Source organism: Haliotis asinina, chromosome 1 (assembly GCF_037392515.1).
Source record: "Haliotis asinina isolate JCU_RB_2024 chromosome 1, JCU_Hal_asi_v2, whole genome shotgun sequence".
Lineage (NCBI taxonomy): Eukaryota > Metazoa > Mollusca > Gastropoda > Lepetellida > Haliotidae > Haliotis > Haliotis asinina.
In genome coordinates, this window is record NC_090280.1 from 95,492,957 (window position 1) to 95,518,535 (window position 25,579).

General features: G+C 38.6%; 1 protein-coding gene across 1 annotated transcript in view; it reads left to right on the forward strand.

Annotated features, from left to right (window-relative positions):
* Nucleotides 1-19,313, forward strand: part of LOC137258690 (uncharacterized) — a gene marked incomplete at its 5' end in the record, with an annotated part of 43,127 nt that extends 23,814 nt beyond the window's left edge. Inside the window, 17 exons of the mRNA XM_067796386.1 lie at nucleotides 1,181-1,228; nucleotides 3,706-3,756; nucleotides 6,572-6,643; nucleotides 7,325-7,369; nucleotides 7,842-7,892; nucleotides 9,221-9,271; nucleotides 10,065-11,249; nucleotides 12,061-12,105; nucleotides 13,019-13,054; nucleotides 13,499-13,549; nucleotides 13,940-13,981; nucleotides 14,213-14,266; nucleotides 14,547-14,603; nucleotides 15,793-15,840; nucleotides 16,746-16,967; nucleotides 17,723-17,785; nucleotides 19,132-19,313. Coding sequence (XP_067652487.1) covers nucleotides 1,181-1,228; nucleotides 3,706-3,756; nucleotides 6,572-6,643; nucleotides 7,325-7,369; nucleotides 7,842-7,892; nucleotides 9,221-9,271; nucleotides 10,065-11,249; nucleotides 12,061-12,105; nucleotides 13,019-13,054; nucleotides 13,499-13,549; nucleotides 13,940-13,981; nucleotides 14,213-14,266; nucleotides 14,547-14,603; nucleotides 15,793-15,840; nucleotides 16,746-16,967; nucleotides 17,723-17,785; nucleotides 19,132-19,313 — 2,303 coding nt within the window. The remainder of the gene's footprint in view (nucleotides 1-1,180; nucleotides 1,229-3,705; nucleotides 3,757-6,571; nucleotides 6,644-7,324; nucleotides 7,370-7,841; nucleotides 7,893-9,220; nucleotides 9,272-10,064; nucleotides 11,250-12,060; nucleotides 12,106-13,018; nucleotides 13,055-13,498; nucleotides 13,550-13,939; nucleotides 13,982-14,212; nucleotides 14,267-14,546; nucleotides 14,604-15,792; nucleotides 15,841-16,745; nucleotides 16,968-17,722; nucleotides 17,786-19,131) is intronic.
* Between the last annotated feature and the right edge of the window lie 6,266 nt (nucleotides 19,314-25,579).

Sequence of the window (25,579 nt, forward strand, 5' to 3'; positions counted from 1 at the left end):
AGTTAATTTGCGTTGACATTGAACAGCCGACATATGTCGTTTTCTGTCACAGCGTCATCTGTACTATATCGGTATATGTACCATATCGGTATATGTAATGTATCGATATCTGTCAGCGGTGTCGGTAACATTTGTGTCTGTGACAGTCTGTTTGCAGTGACAACGTTTCACATTAAACAAAAAATAAATAAATAACCCAAAATAACGTGAAATCACGATTGCAAATCTTAATAAATTTAAGTCTCAGAATTATATTCAACTTAGGATAAAAGTTGTTTAACAATATCGATATCTGTAACATACCAAGGTCTGTAACATATCGATATCTGTAACATGCCAGTGTCTAAATGTATCGATATCTGTAACATACCAGTGTCTGTAACGTATCGATATCTGTAACATACCAGTAACTGTAACATATCGATATCTGTAACATACCAGTGTCTGTAACGTGTCGATATCTGTAACATACCAGTAACTGTAACGTATCGATATCTGTAACATACCAGTGTCTGTAACGTATCGATATCTGTAACATACCAGTAACTGTAACGTATCGATATCTGTAACATACCAGTGTCTGTAACGTATCGATATCTGTAACATACCAGTAACTGTAACGTATCGATATCTGTAACATACCAGTGTCTGTAATGTATCGATATCTGTAACATACCAGTGTCTGTAACGTGTCGATATCTGTAACATACCAGTGTCTGTAAAATATCGATATCTGTCAAAGAGGTATCTGAAATAAACAACAGAAGCGAACAGCGATGTCTAGAACCATGAAGTCTTTATGACTGTGATAACTGTAACAACGGTAGTTATAACGCAGCGAAGTCTGTAACAGCATCCATACCATCGGCATATGATACGTACGGACATCTTAACATCATTTACGTGGACATCGGAAACTATATGTGAAACTATATCGGAAACCATCCCATATAAACTTGTTAACAGCTACATAGACTTGATAAATTATATTCATTAGCATAATTATTCATATTCGGTAAATGCATTTCATCCACCAGTGAATATCCTCATGCTGTTGATCACTGGATTGTCTGGTGCAGACTTGCTTATATGCAGACCGCCGTTACACAAGAAGTAAACAAACAACATTTCATCTAGTGTTGATATTATGAGACTGGCTTACCTTACTGTACATGTACAGAAACCAAGAATAAACAGAATACCAGTAACACCGCTGCGTCAGAGCCAGGTAAGATTGGTGGCTGGTCTTATAGCAGCTACAGACCAAGGTGAATGGTCATATACTGAACATATATCGATGGGACTGAGTGACTGAAGTCTTATAAACAACAACCAACCCGTTATGTCATGACTGGTGAGCGGGTGAATCATACAGTGTATCAGTTCGTGACTATATCAAGTTTTATATTTTTGATAACTATAGGTAAATCATAAAACCTGTCATCGAAGGACAGTAAAACAACTAGTTTATCTCAGATGGAAATTTGAAAATGACTACTTAAGTTTAAAACATTTTAACTATACATGACGAGACGATGCAATAAAAACATTCTGTAGATTGCAAACAACAGGACGTAGATCAGCATACTAAGGACCGTGGTGACTTACAGAACATTTGGTTCCAGAGCTGAATTTACACATTCCTTTCAGCTGTTAACAATTTTAGATAACCTAGCCACAAATTAAAATAACATAGTAGGTGAAAATGAAAAATAGTAGGCTTAGATCAACGAAGATCACCTGACTGGTGAAGTTAGTTAGTCTGATTACCAGTTCAGCAATAACGGCGAATGAAAGAGCAACTGTTTACGTCGCTTTTAGCAATATTCCAGCAGCATCACGGCGATAGGCATCAGAAATTGACTTCGATAATTATGTCCATGTGTGGAATCGAACCGGGATCCTTGGCGTAACGAGTGAACGCTTTAACCACTGGGCCCTCTGGTAACAAGGAGGTAAATCCCGTTAAACTGGCCCGTGGATCTCTAAGTAAAACTAAAGAACCAAATGTATGGATAAACGAGGTTTAGGTATGTATCTCTGGGACGTAATACTCGACCGAAGGCTGGTGTCCAGGATTAGTGTAGAGCAAAATTACCTATTAACGTTAATAAGAGGAAATGCACGTGGTGCTACAACGGATGATTTCCAGTAAAATTGTTTGCATGTTTAGTATCACACACCATAATTGGAATATATATTTCTCTAAAATGTCAAACGTTTTTGAGGCATCTTGGGTTTTTTTTGCATATATTGCCTTGTTTGTGAGTAGACATCCGAGCATTTTAATTTTAATGCAGGTCGGACCCAAGCTGAAATATCAAACACTCGTTATTTTGAAATAAGGAGAATAGTGGAAAGCCATACTAAAATTGAAGGCGTTTGTTCTCTGAGACGTGGTATCTGAGAGACTCGGGTGGCGGATTATTGTGCTAGTTGGCTGAAGGCTTAATATCAATGGGAAATGGTAATATATGTTATTTTTGGCTGTTTGTCTTGTTTCTCATGGTCTGTTTGAACATGTTGGTTAGGTTTCTGTCTCATAAATGTGTCAGAAATTTTGTGTTGTCCGAAAATGTTCTGCCTTTGAATTGTTCATTTGAACTGGGAATTCTGAACAGTCCAACACAACACACCACAAATCGCCCACCAAGCCCCCACCCCAGCGCACCCCCACACTCATACCCTAACTTATAAGTGAAATGCTTTCTGTCAGTTCAAGTCTATGTGTTATTACCTGGGACGCTTTTCACCCTTTCACGAAGCGACCTTTACTAAGGTTGACTTTAACTCCCATTCTTAGTGCTGAGTGAAAGGAGGCCCTGGCCTTTATAGAACCCTATTGCTTGCAATGGTGGACGCATGGCTTTCTTTATCAAGTCTTGCTAATATATAAAAGGTCATTCTATATGAGGAAGCATCCGTTATAAAAATGACCCGGGTTTCTAATTGATCTTCAGCAACCCATGCTTCATTTAACTGGCGACTAACGGTATCGGTGTCAGGCTCGCTGACTTCATGGACACATATCATCGTATCTGAGTTGCATAGATCGACGGTGATCGTCTGGTCCAGATTCGATTATGTACAGACCGCAGCCATATAGCTGGAATATTGCTGAGTGCAGTGTTCAATAATAAACCAACAACCAAAAGCAGATATCACAAGGCAGAGTTGCTCCCTCATTTATGTCACAAACCTGTAACCGTGGGTTCGAGTTTGGGTTAACCATGAATATGTTTCTGTAACTGTCGGTACAGTACCATAGATCGTGGGTTTCATTTCATCCCCGTCTAAAAAGCGCTCATCCCACATCGAGCAGCTGTGCCCTGGTGTAACTGACATGCGTCAAAACGGTTTTGAACACAACTCAGTTTCAGTTAAACATGGTTGCAATGTATATAATACACTATGAGATGTATTCATACACCATGTTGATATCCAGAGACCCGTTTCTCAAAGCTCTCGAAAGCCTAAGATCACGTACCTTTTCTCATAACATTGATATCTCCTATGGTACAGTATATGAGGTATTGATGTTGCGAGGAAACTTACGACATCTTATATATCTTATGTATATTAAGCTTACGAGAGTTTTGTGAAACGAGCCGCAGAATGCGTCTTTAAAGTAAATAGGAGTATTCGGTATGCTTTAGAATGTTAGAGCTATGTCACAAATATCTAAGGTCTTTTTCTGTGTTCTAGCCTCGGGACCAGCTGGGAATGATCAAGAGAAAACAGACGTTGAGAGTGAACGTAAGCATTTAGTCCATAGGATGTTTGTCGCTTAATATTTGTGTTGCTTCCAGGTAATACTTGTAACACTGTGTTAATACGAGATTTGAGTACTGTCACCAGCGTTCCTTTCGTTATGAATACTATACATGTATGTCATACATTCAGCACTGAGGCAGTATTAACCCTAAGATTCCTTGGTGCACAAGACCGAATAGGCTTTTAAGACTGGAGATGGGAATATGCTCCTGACTTGCTCTGCATTGTTCTCGATGATGTTAATTTTTATGTTTTCATTTCGTATCAATATATGCATTAACTCCCTTCTGACTCCCCCCTCCTCTCACAAACTCACTCAAAAGTGTCAACAACTATATTTTATATGTACCGTAATTTCTTTAAGCAAAATGACATATTTCCTAAACAAGTGAACAGTATTCCAATACAGTAAACTACATCTATTACCAACTATTTTGTCTCGGTTACTTATTCAGCATTTTAGTCAAATACCTTTATGGAACGTTGTTTGGGACGAACAATCGTAGCTTACTGTACATGTGAATAAAAATGCATTCCCTCTGAACAAGATTCGGGATGAAAGATACATACTGCGTGATATCCCTGTCATTTGTGGAATAATCCATGTAGATTATATTTTGTTTTTGAGAGAATATGGTTTTTAGGAAAGTTCCAGGAATTCACGATGGTGGTCACCAGAACTGGACTTCAAGAATTGTAGCCATGTATGGAATCAAATCTTCACCATTACAAACGGACGATTTTACTGTTGCGCTGCCTCTACGTCTTTTTTCCATAAAAAACAATAACCTAAGCATATTATTTCAACAGAAGAATTACCATGGAGAGCAGAAGTTGAAACAACATTTATCTGTTACATACACACTTTCCTCATTAAAATTCAATATTACAACATCAGGGTTCTTTTTATAAAGTTGAGGGCAAGAAAAATCAAGCTCCACACAGACGCACTACACGTACTCTGTTCCACACCTATACACTGCCAATCCTTGGGATCAAATGAAAGCTCCATGGCATCACCGCCAGCTCATAATGTTTGTTTGTCGTGTTTGAGCTAAGTACACAAAATGCTACAAGCTTTGTATATACTCGCTCTTATTTGCTGTGAAAATACATGGCACCGCGGCGGCACTGACAAATACAGTTTCAGCAAAAATATTTTTAAAAACAATCATATTTGTTGTTCTGGTAAAACCAAGTATTTTTGTTGTCCTCGTTCTGTTATTTACTGCTTGAAGGCGATGTTATTTATGCTTCCAACAACTGGCCCGTGCTTGTTGACTTCTTCCTATTTTCAGGTTTAGTATACATCGTGACGTTTGACACATTCTTCTTAAACACAAAGATCACTAAGTGAAATGCTATTATGTATTTAAACCGTATTGACGTAACTGAGTAATACTGCAATGCTATTTTAGTAAAGAGAATACTTCCAACTAAGTGTGGTGACATGTTTACGGTCAGTGAGGGGTGTTCCCGAAGACGGTTCTTTCGTTCTATATCTTTTTATCAGGTCTTTGAATGGCATTTAGATGTGATACACAATGAAGAGAGTTGTATGGATGTCAACTTCTTATAAATGAGAGGAACAGAAAATTTCGGAATACATCAGGTGAGGGAGTAAGGATACACTCCGAAACATTGTGTTCCACATTCTACAGACGTTAGCATCCATGAACGTCCCTTTCTTACAAGTTACTTGTTTCTTTTTATGTTCCTCTGAATGAATAGGGGCGAATGTCAAATTGTTTATCCTGTGTGTGAATGATCTCCTGGTGTAAAGATCAGCACTAGAAGAATCGCTTAAATTTATGCGTGTAAGGATGTATATTTTGCATGTACTTATTGTCTATAAATATATATTTTACCAGCATAGTTGAACAAGTGGTTTTTGCAGTGATGCCATGCTAAACAAGTCACTCACTGCATTGTGGTCACGTGACTCTTCGTTGTGCGATGCATGATTATTTTACAGACGAGCATACTGTGTTTTGAAATTTGAGACAGCCTACGTGTACATTGAATACCGTTATTTCCAAGCGGGTGAATAAGGTTTTTTGCCGCTTTAGCAATATTCCAACAACATCTGAACCAGAATGGGCTACGCATATTTAAGCAGTTTGGGGAATCAAACCAGAGGTCCGGTGTAACGAGCGATCTGTTTCCGATCTGTTTCCACCTTTCCGATGTGATATGAATCTTTATATACGAGGAACACAATGTACAGTTAGTCTCGCTCAGGTTTCAAACCACTTCAGGTTTGTCCAGTCTCCATGACTACATGGTTGCTTATAACGGGTACTTTATAACAGTACCAAAGTAGTCGGTAATAGTGACACTGCTACTTACATGTGCATGAACACAGTGGAAAATGTTTGTCGTTATGTTCAGCATTGACCTCATCATTTACCGGTGGAAATGAACCATCTAGAAAATATGTCTGGGACCACCGACCATGGACTGAAGACTACTGAGTATTTTGGCACAGTATATAGAGTGCTTTACTCATCTGTACATGTCTGCGTTCTGGAATAATTTTGATAGTTATGTATCTGTTGACAACAAGTGCTTTGTCAGTGACATTAAGCGGTCAAAAACACGTTTTCCAGTCAAACCATTTTAGAGTATATATTAGAATAAGATTCCTGACTGTAATATGTGTTATTAGTTGGTCCAGTCAGAATCAAACATTCTCCAGTGCAATGGCAGAATGTCATGAACATATAGTTCTCCATCAATGTAACTACTGCGCCAAGATGTAGCCATTGTGACAGTTCTGCCTTTCTCTCTGGTCCAGCTGCGGATATCGGTTCTGACGATTGTATACTTACTGAGATGGGTGATGATGATGATGATGATGATGATGGCAGTAAGATGCTTTTTGCATATACCCCTGGTGCTGTTATGCAGGGACACCTCCTCTAAGAATAAATACCCACCTTAGTTTTAGGAGTCATTGGTGTATGTTATCTGGAGGCTTCATGGTTCTTGGAATATGGAAGCGGTGATCCTATGGTGATACCACTCCTGATAATCTAGTGTATTCTCTCTCCATCAAGATGTATGCTGGACAACAAATGTTTAGGATCATGAATATTTTGGGGGGTAATTTTTTTTCTTCTTTTTTTTCTTTTTTTTAGTGAGGTCACTATTACATGAAATGCACCCCCACAAAGTGTATGATCCCAAACTTCAGTTGTACAGTATACTACACTAGATAATTGAACATTGGCTTCGGTTAATTGGACGTTTTCATTTCCTCGGTTGGTGTAGGGTGGGTTGCACGGGTGTGAGACATATCTATGGTTGACAATACTTATGTAATTATTATCATCACTGAAATGAGAAGTACTTAGCATAATGGTATTGATGTGTGGCTGTCTTCGACAAGAACAAACAATAATGAATTATTTCATTTATCTTATCTTTGAATCACTTATTATTTCAGCCTAATCAATCGTAACGTCGAGGATATATAAAATATATAGTATAAGATCATTAGTATAAAACCAGTATGTATATATATAAGTATTTATGCAATGACGTATAGGTGAAGAAGAACGCCCGAGTTCCCAGGTTGCAGATCCTGTATCTAGTAAGATATTTCCACATTATTTACATGAATGTTGCTCAATATTTCATGCATGCATAATGCAAACATTGTTAATGTTATATGGGTAGGAAAACAGGTGGCCCCCATTCATCCAGTGGCCACACACAGCTCAGCGTTCGTGCCCCAGGAATTTCTTAAGGGTATTCTTAATCCACTGGCTTCAATCAAAGTCAAGAATTTTCTTAGGGCTACGATCGTTTTAAATATAAAGGCCCAGGTTACAATGGCGTTCTTGTTTAACTCTTCCTATTCTGGGCTGTTATGTACCCGTGAGGATAAGGGTTAGAATTGACCTTGTAAGAGGCGACAAACGGGATCGGCCCGTTAACTTTGTTCATAAATGTCATCCTATCTCAGTTGTGTAGATTGATGCTCATGAAGTCAATCATCGGAATATCTACAGTTCGACTTCAGTTTTAATTACTCAAAATGTCTTTTTTTTCTCGATGTTTAGTTTCCGCAGCAAGTATAATTGCAGAAAGTAAGGAAAAGTATGGAAAAAAATGTAAGGCATCGGCCATAACCACTTACCGATGGCGTATAAGATGAAAGATAAGTGGAAATGATGGGGAGTTTTGTATGCGTTAAAGAACTAAGATAAGTCCATTTGAGGTGAACATATTTTGCAAAAATGCAAAACATTTTCGTTTATCCCACATCTATTTTCACTATAGCGATTGGTGAAAGTTCTGAAGACTCCAAGGCAGATGAGAGTAGTTCAGAATGTAAGTTTCCTACTTCTTTCTTTAATAAATCAATAGCTTTACGATATGGGTAAGGAATATTGATATTACAAACAGTCAGTTGGCTGAAGAAATATTGCGATCACACCACAACTGCGAGTTTAAACACAAACACGTCAAATTAGTTAAATTTCAAATTAGCCTTCTTCTATGTTTAAATGGGATGGAATGAAATATATATGACATTTGTTTAAAAACGCCAGAGACGTTAAAGGTACAAATGTGCTTCAATACCTAGCTGTACGTATCATTCTATTTTGCTAAATAAATGATTTCAACAATTGATTGACGCTGATGTAGCAAGCGGGAAGACAGGCGCCGTAACTGAGAGCGGAGGGGAGGAGAAGAGTAAGATTATGTTGATAACACATATTTACATGTCAGTAAACATAGATAAGCTTACACTCTCTCCCTGTCCTACGTTTACATAACATTCAACTGATGTGACATTTTTGTCCATGTTTTGTCGGTTCGTCTTGATAAATACCCTCAATTATCCAGTTTGCGTCCAATCCATATTGACAAATTAACTACGGTATCATGTTGTTGTCGACTCTATCTTGACAAATACGTTCTATTATTCAGATTATCCTGAATCTGTCTGGATAAATACCCTCGGTTATCCATTTTGTCTCAATTCTGTCTTGGTCTATCTGACAAATGCCCCCGAATGTGATGTTTATCCCTAATCGATCTTGACAAATACTCTCAGTTATTCAGATTGTCCTGAATCTATCTCCCCTAATACCCTACTTCATCCAGTTTGTGTCCATTCTGTCATGATCTATGTTGATGAATGTCCTAATTATCACGTTTACCTCCAATCGCTCTTTACAGATGCCTTGAGGTATTGAGATTGTCCCGATTCTGTCTTGCTTAATATCCTCGATTATCCAGTTTGTGTCAATTCTGTCTCGATTTGCCTTGATGAATACCCTCGATTATACAGCTTGTCTCCAGTCTGTTTGGATAAATACTTTCAATAATCAAGTTCAATTCTCAACTGATCAATACCATCGATTATGTAGTCTGTCTTGTTTGGTTTATGATAGATACGCTGATACGTTTGTTTTATGTTTCATTTGTGTAGCTGGTGTACAACCTAATGGAGGTTCAAGTGACGACAAAAGTGGCGCCGATCGTAAGGGTTCATACATACGCAATCATTACATATTTGTAATAGCGTATTGATACGTCTTAAAATTTGTAAAGCATTTGTTCCCATGGTTTCTCGACTTATGACGAGTTGGAACCTAAGTTCACAGTGTAATTTCACGTTACACATATCCATATATTGATTGAGGGCATTATAGTTTGTTTGAAGAATAATATTTAAGTCCATACCGCCGAAACATTTTTGTAACTGTGTAAGGCAAATGTTACACCCGACTAAATAGGACCTCTTTTCAATATCAGTATAAATAAAAGTTTGGGTTTTCCTTGGTTTTAGGATTTTAACATTATATCAACATTTCAGAAACGTAGTTTACAATAAATAGTAATTTCAGGTTAGATACTTCGGCTTCGTACCTTTCTGCTTCCAATTCAGGCGAAGAAGAATTATATAGAGGAAGCTGTGTTGTGAACACTGATAGATGACAAATACAAACATACACAGCTATCTGTAAAACAAAATTATAATTTATTCACATTAATGCTAATTAATGTTGGACTATTCTTTAAGTATGGTAATTTCATACCCCAATGACACGGTAGTCGTTGTGAATCACTCAAGTCATGTTGTTTCTATAGTTACTAAAACAGTTTTAATTTTGCCAATTTCTGGTGAGGAATTGCGTTTTCCCAATTGTAACATTGTGGAAGTATATGCAAAGTTTTATATTCAGTCATATGCTTCAACTAATCAGCTTCTTGAGTTACAACTTGTGTCACACAAACCTATATCATCATGATGATCATGTCTTGTGATACAGCTGGTGGTCCAAGTGAAAGCGGTTCCAGCAAAGGTACTTCCAGTGAAAGTGGGACAAACAAAAGTGGTGTGAGCGACGGTAGTACCAGTGAAAATGGATCAACCGGAGATGGTCCGAGTAAAATCGGTTCTGATGGGGGTAGTTCCGCTGAAGATGATTCTGGCGAACGTACCTCAAGCAAAAGCGGTTCTAATGAAGGTAGTACCGTTGAAGGAAGTTCCGATGAAGATGATTCTGGCGAACGTACCTCAAGCAAAAGCGGTTCTAATGAAGGTAGTACCGTTGAAGGAAGTTCCGATGAAGATGATTCTGGCGAACGTACCGCAAGCAAAAGCGGTTCTAATGAAGGTAGTACCGTTGAAGGAAGTTCCGATGAAGATGATTCTGGCGAACGTACCTCAAGCAAAAGCGGTTCTAATGAAGGTAGTACCGTTGAAGGAAGTTCCGATGAAGATGGTTCTAGTGAAGGTACCTCAAGCGAAAGTGGTCCCAATAAAGGCAGTACCAGTGAAGACGGTTCTAATGAAGGAAGTGCCGATGAAGATGGTTCGAGTGAAGGTACCTCAAGTGAAAGCGGTTCTCATAAAGGTAGTACCAGTGAAGACGGTTCTAATGAAGGAAGTGCCGATGAAGGTGGTTCGAGTGAAGGTACCTCAAGTGAAAACGGTTCTAATAAAGGTAGTACTGGTGAAGGTGGCTCTACTGAAGAAAGTTCGGGTGAAGATGGTTCTAGTGAAGGTAGTTCCGGTAAAGGCACCTCAGGCAAAAGCGGTTCTAATAAAAGTAGCTCTGGTGACAGCGGTACTAGTAAAGGCAGTTCCGTTGAAGTAGGCTCGAGTGAAGGTAGTTCCGGTGAAAGTGGTTGGGCCGAAGAAAACGGTTCGACTGAAGAAAGCTCAGATAAAGGCAGTTCTGAGCAAAGTAGTTCGAGTGAAAGCGGTTCTAGTGAAGGTACCTCAGGTGAAAGTGGCTCAAGTTCAAGTGAAGGTGGTTCAAGTTCAGGTGAAGGTGGTTCAAGTTCAGGTGAAGGTGGTTCAAGTTCAAGTGAAAGTGGCTCAAGTTCAGGTGAAGGTGGCTCAAGTTCAAGCGAAAGTGGCTCAAGTTCAGGTGAAGGTGGTTCAAGTTCAAGCGAAAGTGGCTCAAGTTCAGGTGAAGGTGGTTCAAGTTCAAGTGGCTCCAGCCAAGGTAGTTCAAATAGAGCTGTTCGAAAGACTATAGTTTAAGTTGAAGTTGTTGAATCTAAACTAAGAAATTAAAAATATATTTATGAGAGAACAGATTTTACAAACAACAGAACGCCGCCATATAGCTGGAATATTGTTGGGTGCGGCGTAAACTAAACTCACTTCCGCATTTAATACACTTTTTTATGATTTATGTACAAAAGATATAATTGCATAATGTGTTAATAACCATTGGTGTTAAATTAGTTCCTTCTTCAAATGTAGCTGAAGGGGAAAGTGTCTGGACCGAAGAGAAAGGTGACGAATCGCGTAAGATGTTTTGAATATACCCGTGAACCCTAAATCATTACTACTTGACCATCTTACATCAGTGTGTCGATAGTACTGATGATAAATTAACAAAATCATTAATGAAAAATAATATCCACTTGATATCATAATCTCTGTGTAGGAATTTCAGAATGAACTGGTGTACAAGAATGTATTGTTGATCCAGTTTATGGTGTTTATGGTGAAGCAGACTCCAACAGTGGGTCAGATGGTCAAGATGGTGGAAGCTATAAGCATATCCATACAAAATAGCATCATAAACATAAGCTAAAATATGTTTTCGCATGATTCCATGTATTAATATTCCTTGTGAAGAATGTTTTGAATAACAAGGACATTTATAGCGAGCTATCATTCAAATGAACTCCAAATATACTGAACACTTTACTTCAGATAACAGTGTGTTATTATAAATATTGTGAACGACAGAGAAAGAGTGACTATAGGCAAACGTATATTCATCTGATCCATTTGCCTTTAAGCCGCTGAAGTAGACTGTGAACCTGTGGGCATCGATGATGGGAAATGTAAGCATATCATGTATCTACGTTTAAATCGCGAACATTTAATCAAAACATTAATACTTGCACAACAAAATTGTCTCTTCGTCCATATTACCCCAAATTCCAGACGGACACCCCGTTACATAAATGATAAGTCGTTTTATTAATATTATCTAAATTATATTTTGGGAAAATATGGATGTATAAGAAACATTAGCTCATTATAAACAGTGGTTATGAAGGTACTTTACTGCACTTAGTCATGCGTACTGTACTCTGCACATAAGACGATATTCTTGGTGCTTGTCGGTCTTGTCTTAAGCTGGTCAGGAGAGTAAAGAGTCTGATGATTGTAAATCTGCATCTGTTGAAAGTTTCATTAACTTATCCCCCTTTCCTCCTGTACCAACGACTATTATTACTATTATTATTATTAAGCTTATATTAGTTGCAATGTTGGATACCAGTTTCAGCATGTTACTAAAGTAATACATACACGGTCTTGAGATATCTATAATGCATTTGGCAATGGAATCGTCTTTGCTCCAGGAACATAATAACACACCTTTTTGTGAACACCGGATGCTATAAATATGTCACAGTGATTCATAAACAGATGTTCTCGGCATAGACGAAATCGTAGGATGGATCCATCTTTCAGCATGTGTTTGTTTTGAACGTGGAAAGGATTTTTGTCACTTAGGCTTAATTACTTGCTGGTCTCATTATCAACTTAATATTGCGTCCACCTTCATGCATCAAAGGATGCACTACTAATTCGGGCCAATGTTGGGCTGATACTATTTCGAAACTGGTTTCTGGACACTCGAATATATTCGAATTAACGAGTCGATACTGTTACCAAGTATACGTGAGATTGTTACAAGCATTGCACACACGTCCATTTGAGCTGAAATTTTGTAATCATCCTTTTTAGCCGAAGGAACAAACAACGAAAGTGACAGTGGAGAGAGTAAGCTTTATATTGATTATTTCATTACATGGTATGAATGAATATTTGTAAAAATACGTACGTATATCATACAACATAGTAAGGTGGGCATGTAATCTTGGGATATTTAATATCTCTTGTCTATGTCCATAATGCTACCTGTACGGTAGACATTGATATATTGTTTTGAAGAAGTCCAAACCGCATACTCGTGGCAGTTTACAACTCCTCTGCGTGTTAACTCAGTAGTATCTGGTACATTCTACGTTCATTCGCATCTTACTTCTTACATCTGTAACAATCTACACAGCTTGTGTTAATTCAATGATACCATCTTATATATGTCTCTATGTTCATTTTCTGGCAACATTTTACAGATTTCTTTGTTAATTTTATGGTTTGATTTTACAGATATCTGTATGATTATTCATTAGTAACATTTTACTAACCGTTTATGTTAATCAGCTGACGAAGAGTATGACAGTACCTTGGGAGCAGAGAAAACTGAGAAACTTTGTAAGAATATCATTAATTAATAAACAGTATTACGAAAACCAATGATTGCTGTATTAGCATTAAGGGGTATCCATGTCGGTTACTATATATGTATCATGTGTTTAGTGATCCATTTTAGGATAACTCAAGTGTATAATTATTTGAATCAAAAGTATGCTTAAATGTATATAAGTGTAAAACAGTCAGTAATTGTCCATTTCGAGGATAAAATGAATGCAACGTTCATTGCATCAAAAGTATATTATGTTCATTTGTAGATATGAGTAAATACATCCTGTCTCTATAATCAGGTGTATGAAGAATTAATTCTTAAAATTTGTATATTATTGTGCAGTGATATCTACGTCTAATGTCTCATCAACATACAATAATTTCGCAAAAACATTTCAGCTGATGGAGAAAACAATAGTGGTGAGAAAGTGGGATCCGAAAGTAAGAACTGTTAACACTATTTCTGTTTATGCAAAGAATCAGTCTAATAACATGTTTCATTATTTTTAATATGATAGAAAACTGTAACACAAACACATAGAGCATAACAGTGTCAGTCTGTGTTTAATTCCCTGCAGTTACTCTGAAAAGGAACACAACATGAGAAATGATTAAAGCAACATTATACATGTTTCATTGAGATATGTATCTCATTTTCCTTTTGTGCATCAGCCGATGGAGGTGATTCCAAAACCTCTGGGTCTGCATCTGAAGGCAACGTGGAAAGTAAGACAAAGTTACACCACTCAATATTATGCACAATATTAAAATTGTCAGCGCCTTTCTAGAAGCTTTTTCCCCAAATAGTGATATTCTAATGGAGATCGATAACTTATAAACAACTTTTTCAAGATGGCAAGCTCCAGGTACAACGTTACTGAACCTAAAAAGGTCTCTTGCGGTTTGAAAAGTCCGATTATGAATAGTTTTTAGGTTCCATATTGTGAGTGAACTTTGTATCAAGACTTCACGTCGATGTCTCCTTAATCTGTTGCACATGGTTCAGCAGGTGAATCAGCTGTTTCCAGCGGCTCGGAGAAACAAGGAGGGGATGAAGCACTCCGTAAGCAGGTTTAAGGCTGTGGAATTGTACATCCCTTGAAACCACCAGAGAGGAAATAGCATTGGATGTTCATATATGTTTGGCAGATGTGACAGAAACGACTTTTGACTTTCTGCAACCTATAGTTTCAGGTGAAAAATAATAAAGCCCTCATGGCTTGATAGACTCATCCATTGTTTGTTATCTGATGGTTTCAACATTGTGTAGACTATTAAACTACACCTTTACTATCCAAAGACTTCTATGGCTTGGGGCAATGGATGGTTCCCCATTGCAGAGGTCTATATGATATCGGGGAATGGTTTTGGTATTATGGGGTTTGAGATAAAATGTTGAAGTTGAACTCCAGGTAGTTCGTTTAACTTATTCTTAACTTATTCTGAAGGACAATTGTACTGAAGTTGCATGGTTTTTGGTATTGATGCATCTGTTGAATGTATGTGACCTAGAATGTGTCTTTTACAACGACTATGATAAAAATGACAAAGCATGAGCAGCATCACGCTCACAAAGATTTAAAGGTGGTCAAATTGAGTCATGTCAAGTTTTGGCATCTCACAAACTTTTCAGATTTATACATTTGTCAAACCAAACACTGCCCAACATTATATATCCAAGAAAATATAACAGGTTTGTGAAAGTTGTGAGATATATTCACAAACACATCTCTGGTCAGCTTCCGATATGGTTTGGGTATTATGGTTTGTGGGAAAAATGCCCTGCACCTGAACTCTCCTGGCACAGACATCCTAATGACCATATTTTTCCCTTAACTTGATTCCTGGGATATTTGTTGATTTACTTTGCATGATCTTGGGTTTCGATGCCTTTGTTGAATGTATGTCCCCTTGAATCTGTGTGTGGTCTTGTACAGCGTCAATGATAAAACATGCCTTGTGATGAGCAGAATAGTCCGAGTATGCACAGCGTAGTGAGGTTTCAAGATGGCAAGTACATGATATCATGTAATATGATATCAAGGTTTAGTACCTCACAATCATGTCAGATCTAAAAACACGTCTAAACAAACTTTTTCTGAATATTACACGTTACAGTTGATATTCCCATATTTTATTGATCTCACGATTCCAACACATACCACGCCACACCACAACAATAAGCTTACCTTGCATGTCATTCTCGCCACTGATCAGTGAATAACCTAAATGAAATTATGATTTGTTTATAGCAAAGGCGGGTTTAGTGTCTGAGACCGAGACAAAGACAGGTGGAGAACGTAAGATTCATACATTTGCTTGTGTGGTATATTTGGAACTGTGCATAGGTATAAGGAGGACACATAAGGCGGGTCATTCTTTAGATTTGGTTATATACAAGGTGCTGTGGGCCGTTACTTGGTGATGTGGCTCGTGACAAATGCCCGTAACAAGGTGGTATGGTATGTCATTGGTGCTATGGCACTTGATATGGTGATATGAACCGTAACTAGGTGATATGTCACTCATGGTGATATGACCCGTGACATGGTCACATTGTCCAGAACCTGTAGATATAGACGTTACATGGTGATGTGGCAATTGACAAATGCGAAATCTCGTAACAAGGTGGTATGGTTGTGACAGGTGCTGTGGCACTTGATATGGTTATATTGTCCAGAAGAGGGTGATATGTACGGTTACATGGTGATGTGGTCGGTGACATGGGGATAAAGATCGCGCCTGGTGATGGATGTAGATAATGCTTACTGGCTTTAAATTCCGTCATTCTACAGTTGGTTCATCTGTATTCAACACCGTCAACAGCTGGTCTGTGTACCCCAGTCCTATTCAGTATACATATACATAACCGTAACTGGTTTTGTAATCGTTTTCTTTCACATATGGTGAACGGCCTTTCTGTAGTTATGATACCTACATGTGTTCATTTTCATTAACTCAGTATTCCTTTTCAGCACCTTCAAGAATGCAAATTGCCTCTAAAAGTTTCATTTTCATAAGATGTGGAAGAATGATCTTTTTGTGCTTAACGGTACATGGTTTGGTAAGAGAAACGTTACAAAAATGTAAATACAAGAACACAATACCTGCAATCAGTCCTCCCAAGGATGGAGCCAACTCTCCAAGAAGTATGTAGTCAACCCACCATGATATGATCTTATCTTCTCCCAATCTTTCTTTTCAGTAATGCAAGGAGACACTGGGTTTGTATGTCCTCCAGTTATGGACGGTTTCTATGGTGACCCCATCTACTGCCAGAGATTCTACAGATGTGTTGGGGACAAAAAGTACTCCTTCACGTGTCCCTCCGGCACGTTCTTTGACAACGCACGATTCATCTGTAACTTCAAGGAGAAGGTTACTGAGTGTACAGCAAGTGGCCTCAGGATTTCCCAGGCGGGCAATGGTACGATGGGCAAACCTCTTCTCGTTCCTACTATAGGCATATGACGTTGTACCCACCATACATCTAGGGTTATGTTTTGTGCCGGTTGGGTAGCCTAACGGTTGCCTTCTTTGGGATGCATTCAGAGGTCGGGGCACTAAGGAAAAGATCACTGGCTTGATAGCGACATTAGAACCTGCAGCGTAGCTCCCACAGAAATATTGAAGATATCCATTTATACCATTAAAAAAGTAATGGATATGGGATTTACAAGACTTGTAAAATCCCAATGAAGCCAAGGAGGAAGCAGATAATGAAGAGAAATAAAAGGAAAATAAGACAATTTATTCCATTCCCTAGATATGCTTCGTCTGTATGGATATGTGTTACTTTTTCTCATATGCATTGGCGCTGACTAGTGGTATGCTCGCAAAATGGAATACTCCCTACTTTTAATGGTATATTGTTATCATTGCTTAGTGTCTAGAGCGTTAGTCTGACGTGCTGAAAGACTAGGTTCAGTTTTTGACTGGATACAGTGTGCCAACAGAGGTGTCCCTTTCTGTAATTTTCTGGAATATTGCTATAGAGGTATAAACCCAACCCATGTACCATTGTTTACTTGGTTTCGTTGTGTGGCCTTTGTTCGTTCCAAATGATGACCCGAAATGATCTATAATGACTTTGAGACTCTCAGGTATATCCTTGAACTAGGGAATGGTGATGCCAAGCGTACCAGGTAAAGAGTGATAAAAGAAATCCTTGCTTTGTTTCAGATGCACCGGAAGAAGTCGTTGAGACGGAGATGTCTCCGGAGGCCTCGGTCGTCGTGACTGCGGGTATGTTGGTGTGATCCTACTGATAACCATGCTGGGTGCACAATTAGCTGTCCTGTTAAATGTCATGTCGATTCTGGATCATTATTTTGAAATCAAAGATGTTTTGGGGGCCTTGTTTTGCAAGTAAGTCATTTGGAGGCTGGTGTATATCCTACACCGACTTATAAACGGCTCAGAGAATTGTGTGGAAAAGTATCATAGTGCGGAGTGTTCCTCAAAGTAGCAATCACTAGAGGTTCTAAGAAACATTTAAGGACCGCCGTCATATATACTGAACAGCACAAGAAACGCAAGTTTCGAAAATATGTGAAAGTATGTGAAAATATGTGAAAGTAAACATACATATTTATTATGTCTTCTATTTTACTGATCAAAGAAACAGAACTGCGAGTATTTTTTGTTTGCTGTTCAGTATAGTTGGAATATCGGTGAATATAGTAGACAAAAACTCAGTCAGATATTTATTCAGACTGTTGAGAGTTACAACTTAAAGTGGTGGCGGATATGAGAATAGAATATTGATGTAAATTTCTCATCAAGAGGATATTGTCAAGTGGAAATCGTAGTGTGCCTCCCGCCCTATTCACTATGACACCAGTAGCATTGAAATATCTAACATATGCTGATAAAATCATACATTTTCAGAGGAAGACTGGTAAGTACAAACAATTTCTGGTATTCAAGGATTGTGATTGGGCAGTTTCATCATTTACAGTTGTCCTTCTTCAAAGACAATAATGGTATCAAGCAATGTATTAAAGCGATACTTACCATGTCCCTCTATATCCCGCTGATTACCTATATCTGCGGATACTGCCCTTCGAATGGTGGTTTGTGTAGATGAGTACGTGAAACGGTTTGGTGGTATTGAGGTCATCTGGTTCGTGCTCGCCTGGGTTTGGAACTGGTGTTTTCGGGGTTTTTAGTTGACCAAACTTACATTTTTACCGGCATCATGCATTTCACGGCATTTCGGCAGATACTCGAATTTGGTTATCTGGCGTTGGTGTTCCATAATTATATAACTGGAAGATGTTGAATTATCCATATGTTCTTTTATACACTGGCTAAATATTTGTTTATTAAGAACATCATGTTTAGATATGGTTTATACTGGGCTAATTTTAACTCACTCTGTAATTCATGTCTATGGGTTTCAACGAAGTGTTAATAAGGCAAAAATGAAAGCATTTACTTTTAAAACGAAAATTGCGAAAAAATATTTATTTTCATCAAAAGGAAGCACATAAATCATTGTCATTTAAATATAAGGTCGTATTTGTTTTCTTATTGTATTTATATTTTTAATGTTGTTTTTAAACTAATCTCTGTTCGTTTCTTCACAGAACCAGTTCCGACGTGCCCCGAGTCGGATGGGTTGTTCTCTCATCCGTATTCATGTTCCAAGTTTTTGTATTGCGCTCGCTTCTCTGCCATGGTGTTAACCTGTCCCAAAGACCTTGTGTACAACATGGAGAAAAAAACGTGTGACTACAGTGAAAACGTGATCTGTATTCGGTACGACTGAACCACGTCGACACCAACGAAGATAATTCAAATTCGGGTTGTGGGATTCCACGGGTTTCTGTGAACACTTAACGCGATATGTGACGTTACAAGGTCAAGTGCATTGACACACCGCCTTGAAGAAGGGGAGATAACCCTGTTACTTTTGTACCAAGTGTATTGTGCACGGTAGTGTTGATGACTATACAGCACACACACCAGTATTCCTATTTTTTTAACAAAGGAAACTCCTGGTGGGGAGTATATTTACTACATATTCCCACCACATCTTCACGGAGTGAATGCTTTTCTATAATCTACGGCTTTTTTATACAAATCATGAACGACCATCAGTGTTATTGAGGAAACGACCAATAAATACATAGATGTTGAAGGACATGGATCACAGAACATCAGAACACGCATCTTGATTAATCATATAATCCAAAAATATCTCGTATAATTGATATAGGTGTATACCTGTAAAAGACGAATTAACCATGTCTTAAAGCGACATGCATCTGTTAAATTGGCAAGGAAATTGAAGTCGGAGAAGCATACATTAAAGCGTTGTATGGTGGGTCAGTTAAAATTTAACGTCTCCTCGGCAGACTTTCAGTCATACAGGCGTTGTATAGATAGGTAAGATGCTTGTGTTACATTGACGAACGTTATCGCCTCAAGGAACACATTTCAAACAAGGATTCCAGATGTAATATTTCCTCCAGTGATCTGTGTATTCTGATTAATAATCAAGTGAACCATGACAACGTTGATGTGTTTCATTATGAAGCCATGACTTTGTATATTGCTTGTGAAGTATTGTTTTTGTTAGTTTTTTACTTGCTTTTTTACATTGTATAGTTTTATCCTAACTTTTGTATAAAAATACTGAATGGTACTCTGTGTTGTGTCCTCTTTGAGGTTATGCAGTTGTTTTTCTTGATCTCTTGAGTGAGTTAGTTTAACGCCGCTTTTAGCAATTTTCCGGCAATACCATGGCTGGGAAAAGCAGAAATGGACTTCGTACATTGTATACTTATAAAGAATCGAAACCAGATATTCGACGTGGTGAGTGAACGCTTTACCCACTGAGCTACCCCACCACCCGTCTTGATCTTTTGAACAGTATTTGTTATTGGTGTGTGGGCGGCATTATTTCTTCCTGATTATACTGATCACGACGTCACTGATTGATGATCAAAGCCTTCATTGAAGCCAACTGACACACTATTAGAAATAATCGCATCCGTACCTATTGCGGGGAATGTGTGGATGCGTTTTACTTGATTGATTGGTGTTTAACACCGCACTCAACAATAATGCAGCTATGTGACGTCGGTGTGTAAATACTCGAGTCTGCACCAGACAATCCAGTGATCAACTACATCGAACTACACAAATGGGATACAGTGGTATGCATCAACCAAGTCAGCGGGCCTGACCACCCAATCCCGTTGGTCGTCTCTCATAACAAACATGGGCTACTGAAGGCCAGTTCTAACCCAGATATTCACGGGTACAGACTGATCATGACACATCCATGACCAAAACCTTCATTAGGGCCATATACAATCGTATATGTATCTGACACGGGGTTGTGTGGATGTCATTGTTTACCTGTTGTAACAAGGTGTGATGTCATAATAATGCCTAATAGAGCCATACCAAGCTAACAGACAACGTTTTAGCAACGTTGATGTAGATTGGTAACGTTACAAAACAACGTTGTCACAACGTTAGTATTACGTCGATATTGTTACGGGTCCAAATTTTTATAACGTTATGTAATAACAAATTTACGTTAAGAAAACGTTCCACAGAGTGTTAAAACAACGTTTCAGATAACTTTGTGTCACCACGGTTTTCTTTAAAACTTTTCATTTTGAGAGTCTTTCTTCACTATCCAGTTACAGCTTCAGAAACCATAAGACCAAAACAGCAGGCATATTGACGAATAAACATTGAAGCGACAACATGACGTTGGTCGCTTGGTAGTTACAGTACTCCTGATCCCCAAACCGATCTTGATACCCATATAAAAAGCATCACCATCTCATAACTATTCCCTGGTTTCAGCCACCGTAAAACATGTCAAGGTTTTCTTTTGTCCGGTAGTGTAGTATAGACGCTAGTGCATTTCAAACACTCGTAAAGAACCATGCGTAACACGCCAACAACGGTTCCACCATACTGATCGTGCCAGAGACTTCCGGCCTACATCTGTGTCAAGGTTTGGATAGTACAGTTCCTCTGTGGGGACTACTGTTGTTCGCTCAATACGTTTTGATAACGTTTGTCGTGTTTGTGGCAAATCCAAATATTTGGCAGTTTTGTTCAAGTTGCTAATGTTACGAGGAGTATTTAACAAGAGTTGTACTGTTTCAAGAGGTAAAGAAAGGTCAACGTCTTTACATCTTGAGTCCTGGGTGCCCTTGTTCAAAGCAACCTTGACGCTAAGACTACTTCAGGCAATGTTAAGGTATAGGAGTAACGGTTACCTTAACACAAAGATCACTTTGTACAACGGCACCCAAGGGCTCCTTTCACGACGCAGCGTTTTAAAGGTTCACCTTAACTCCCATTCTTTAACATTGCACTAAGGTTACCTTAGTGACTTACAATCACCTTGGTGCCTTGTGAACGAAAGCCCAGAAGTGCATAGGTCAGTTTTTCTTCGTTACTTTGCATTGCGATGTATTTCTGCCGAGAGTGATGTTAGTTAACATAATATTTGTCTATTTGAATTACATTTCAAACGTACTTTAAAGCGTTAACACATACAGTGTATACATTTATGCAGTAATCTTGAGTCTGAACGCAACATATGATCACAGCAAAATTTCACAACTTGAATGCACAGCACGCAACATATGAGTACACATAAAGCAAAGTGTGTGCATCCGTGAACATCCAGGTCAGTATGGATCTTCAGCAAACCATGCCTGGCCTACGAGGCGACTGACGGGATCAGATGGTCAGGCTCGCTGAGTTGGCTGATACATATCATAGTACCTTAACTGCATTGATCGATGCTCATGCTGTTGATTACTGGATTGCCTGGTGCAAACTCGATTATTTACAGACCGCCGTCATAGGTCTGAAATACTATTGAGTGCATCGTAAAATTAAACTCACTCACTCGCCCTAGTCATGGTGGTATGGCAACCATGCGAATGTTAATCAACAGTGAATGTGTCTCCCAGGTGTCCACAACGCCAAAAGCGACGAAAGCGTTGCAAATTGTTAGTCGACAGAACGGATGGATTCCTAACGAATGGGAGGCAAAACGGCGCCTCCTTGCGTTCAAGAATTCAAGACGTTTGGTGGAGGGGTGTTATATTATGTGAGGAATGTTTGGGCATGAGAGAACACAAATGGTTGTTGATGGAAATTCGGCGTTACAGGAATGGCGTTCTTTGTTCAATTGTCTTCGCTCGTCATGACAACACTAGACTCCATACTTGCCGAATTGTACAGAACTTCCTTGGGCCAACATGTCCACGAGCAGTCGTAGTCTGCATACTCCCCTGTATCTCCTATCACGGGTCGTGTCATTCTACAATGACCGCATTCTCCATTCAACTGAGAAGACTTGATCCATACCCTCCAAAAATATAGAAACTTAATAGAATGACTTTTGTGTACCGGAGGGTTTTCGTCTGGTTTGCAGGGTGACCACACAGTCTATCAATGTGACGTGTAATTGATTGAAACGGACTTCAGATGTGTGTGCCCAGTGTTACTTTGTACGTAATTGATCTGAGGAAGCATTCACATTGTACACACGCTTCTCCATAAAATCATCATCGGTTGACTAATATGGAATAATAATCATTCAGGGAATCGAATGTTTATAGATCCGTTAAGCGAATGTTTATAGAAATTAACTGAAGATAATCATCGTATAAGGTGTTAGTATGCAACAGATCAAATGTCTTGATAGTAAATCCAGCATATCTATGACAAAAGAACGCTGAGGCTCTATTTCACTCCACACCACCGAAAAATTTTCAAATGATGCCCAAAGCATTATTAACATATCAATATCATTGTAATTTATTTGATTACTTTTATCATTTCCAGACATTCCTTATATCAACATCATGAACATCGATCTCCGCAGATTCGATACAATGATGGGTCAGCCAAGTCATCGCACCTGACCAACTGATCCCATCAGTCGCGACGTACGACAAGCATGGGTTGTTGAAGACCAATACTAACGGGTCCCAGTGATTTGGAAGATTCGGAAAAAGGTCTAGTCTTGTTTCTTTTAGGGCTGTAGTATTGCAGAAAGAAGTGGAAGATGGGAAGATAATTTGGTTCAGAGATGTAAACAAACTAGGAGAATGCGGACGATTACCGTTACAGAGTTTCCAGTGTATCACTGTTATAGAATACCCGTTGATAATGCTTAGAGTGCCATACCGATGAAACCCATAGGTGTTGCAATATCGTGTTGTATGAAAAGTACGAATAAAAGGAACTCGGCTTAGGGGGCGTAATTCAAAATTAACAACTGAAGTTTCTAATCCGTCGATCACTTGATTGTCAGTTTGTTAACACTTCGGATGAAGATCTGTCACCCTTCTCAATGCATTTTATATGCGAAAATATGACAAACAAAACAGAATTGAGGTACTTTGATAAAATTGTCACAAGCTCTTAAATCGGCTGTGGCATTTATTATTTTTTAATCGTAAAAAATATGCATCGACACTATAAATTAAAGTCTCTTCTATGGGTCCCAATGAGCGTTTTCCCTGGCGACCTTGCTATGATTTCAAGATTTTACAAGCGCTTCCGAACATTTTTAGGCAATGAAATTATAAACAGCTCCGGGTTTCAAAACAACATATATATAATCAACTTTTATTTTGAAACACAATGCTTACATTTCATTTCACGGGAGATATTTTAGTCTGGCGTTTCTTGGGGTCCTACATATTTTTTCAAAGTTCCCCTGCTTTAATGCAGCAGTTTCGTGGAGGTTCAGACAATGAGTAGACACCCCATACAGGTTCAGACAACGAGTAGACACCCCGTACAGGTTCAGACAACGAGTGGATATCACGTAATGGTTCAGACAACTTGTAGACATCACGTACAGATTCAGACAACTAGTAAACATCCCGTACTGGTTCAGACATCTAGTAGACATCACGTAATGGTTCAGAAAACTTGTAGACATCCCGTACAGGTTCAGACAACGAGCAGACATCCCATACACAAATCACGTTTGTGCACTCCACGAATTCTTCATGAACAAATTCTATATGCCTTTCTACAGGTCTTTTGCATCGTCATTTAACGTCACTTGTTTTTATATTGTATTGTCATCATAGCAAAAATGGTTTAGTGTTAATTACTAGTTTTAAATGAAACCTGTGACATACTGGTTGTTTTGAATTCCTTTGGTGACAACTTTATATAATTATTTAACTTTATTCATTGTAAAATTATATGTAACTTGTTTGTAGGCAAGATATGGATGAAATATTGCCGATGTGACTTAAAATATTAACTCACGCACACATTTTCTACAAGTTTTAGAAATACATATACATTTGGAAACATCAAGTGAACAGATGGTAATAATTATTTTGAAAATCGTCAGTATTATTTTGTGAAAAACCGGTTAAGATATTTAATAGCACAATTTCGAGTGCTTGTGGAATGTTTGTTGTCGTTCTTGTTTGAGGGAGTTCTGAAGTACATCCAGAGAGTTTGTCTTGGGTCACTTGATTGTCTGATCCAGACTTGATTATCTCCAGACCGCCTCCATATGATACTTGAAACATTACGTTGTGACGTTAATCAAACCAACCAACCAGATCTTACCAAACCCTAAATGAAGCAAGACTAACTTCGTTCAGGTCCTGAATCCCGCCCAATTTTACCAATCTTACCGTCATAGAGGCAGTGACGGCGATCCGACTCGGGCATTTATAAAACACGCACCACTCTATCTTTTGAAACGGTTCCGTGATCTTGACCTGACTTTAATCTCCTGTCCTAATACATCGTTTTGATTCGTTAACAAGCTTATCTGACCAAGAAGTCATGTGTGTCATACTCGTAAAACGGACATTGCTGCTCGCCAAATTATCTGTGTTCTTGCATTTATCCGTGAAGGTTTGGGTCAGAATACTGATCGTCAACAACCCATGCTGTAGCAAGAGGCCCCTAAGGGGATCGGCCGGGTGGTCAGTCTCGTTGACTTGATAGACACACGTCATCAGTTCCCAAGAGCGCAGATCAATGCTCATGTTGTTGATGGCCTGA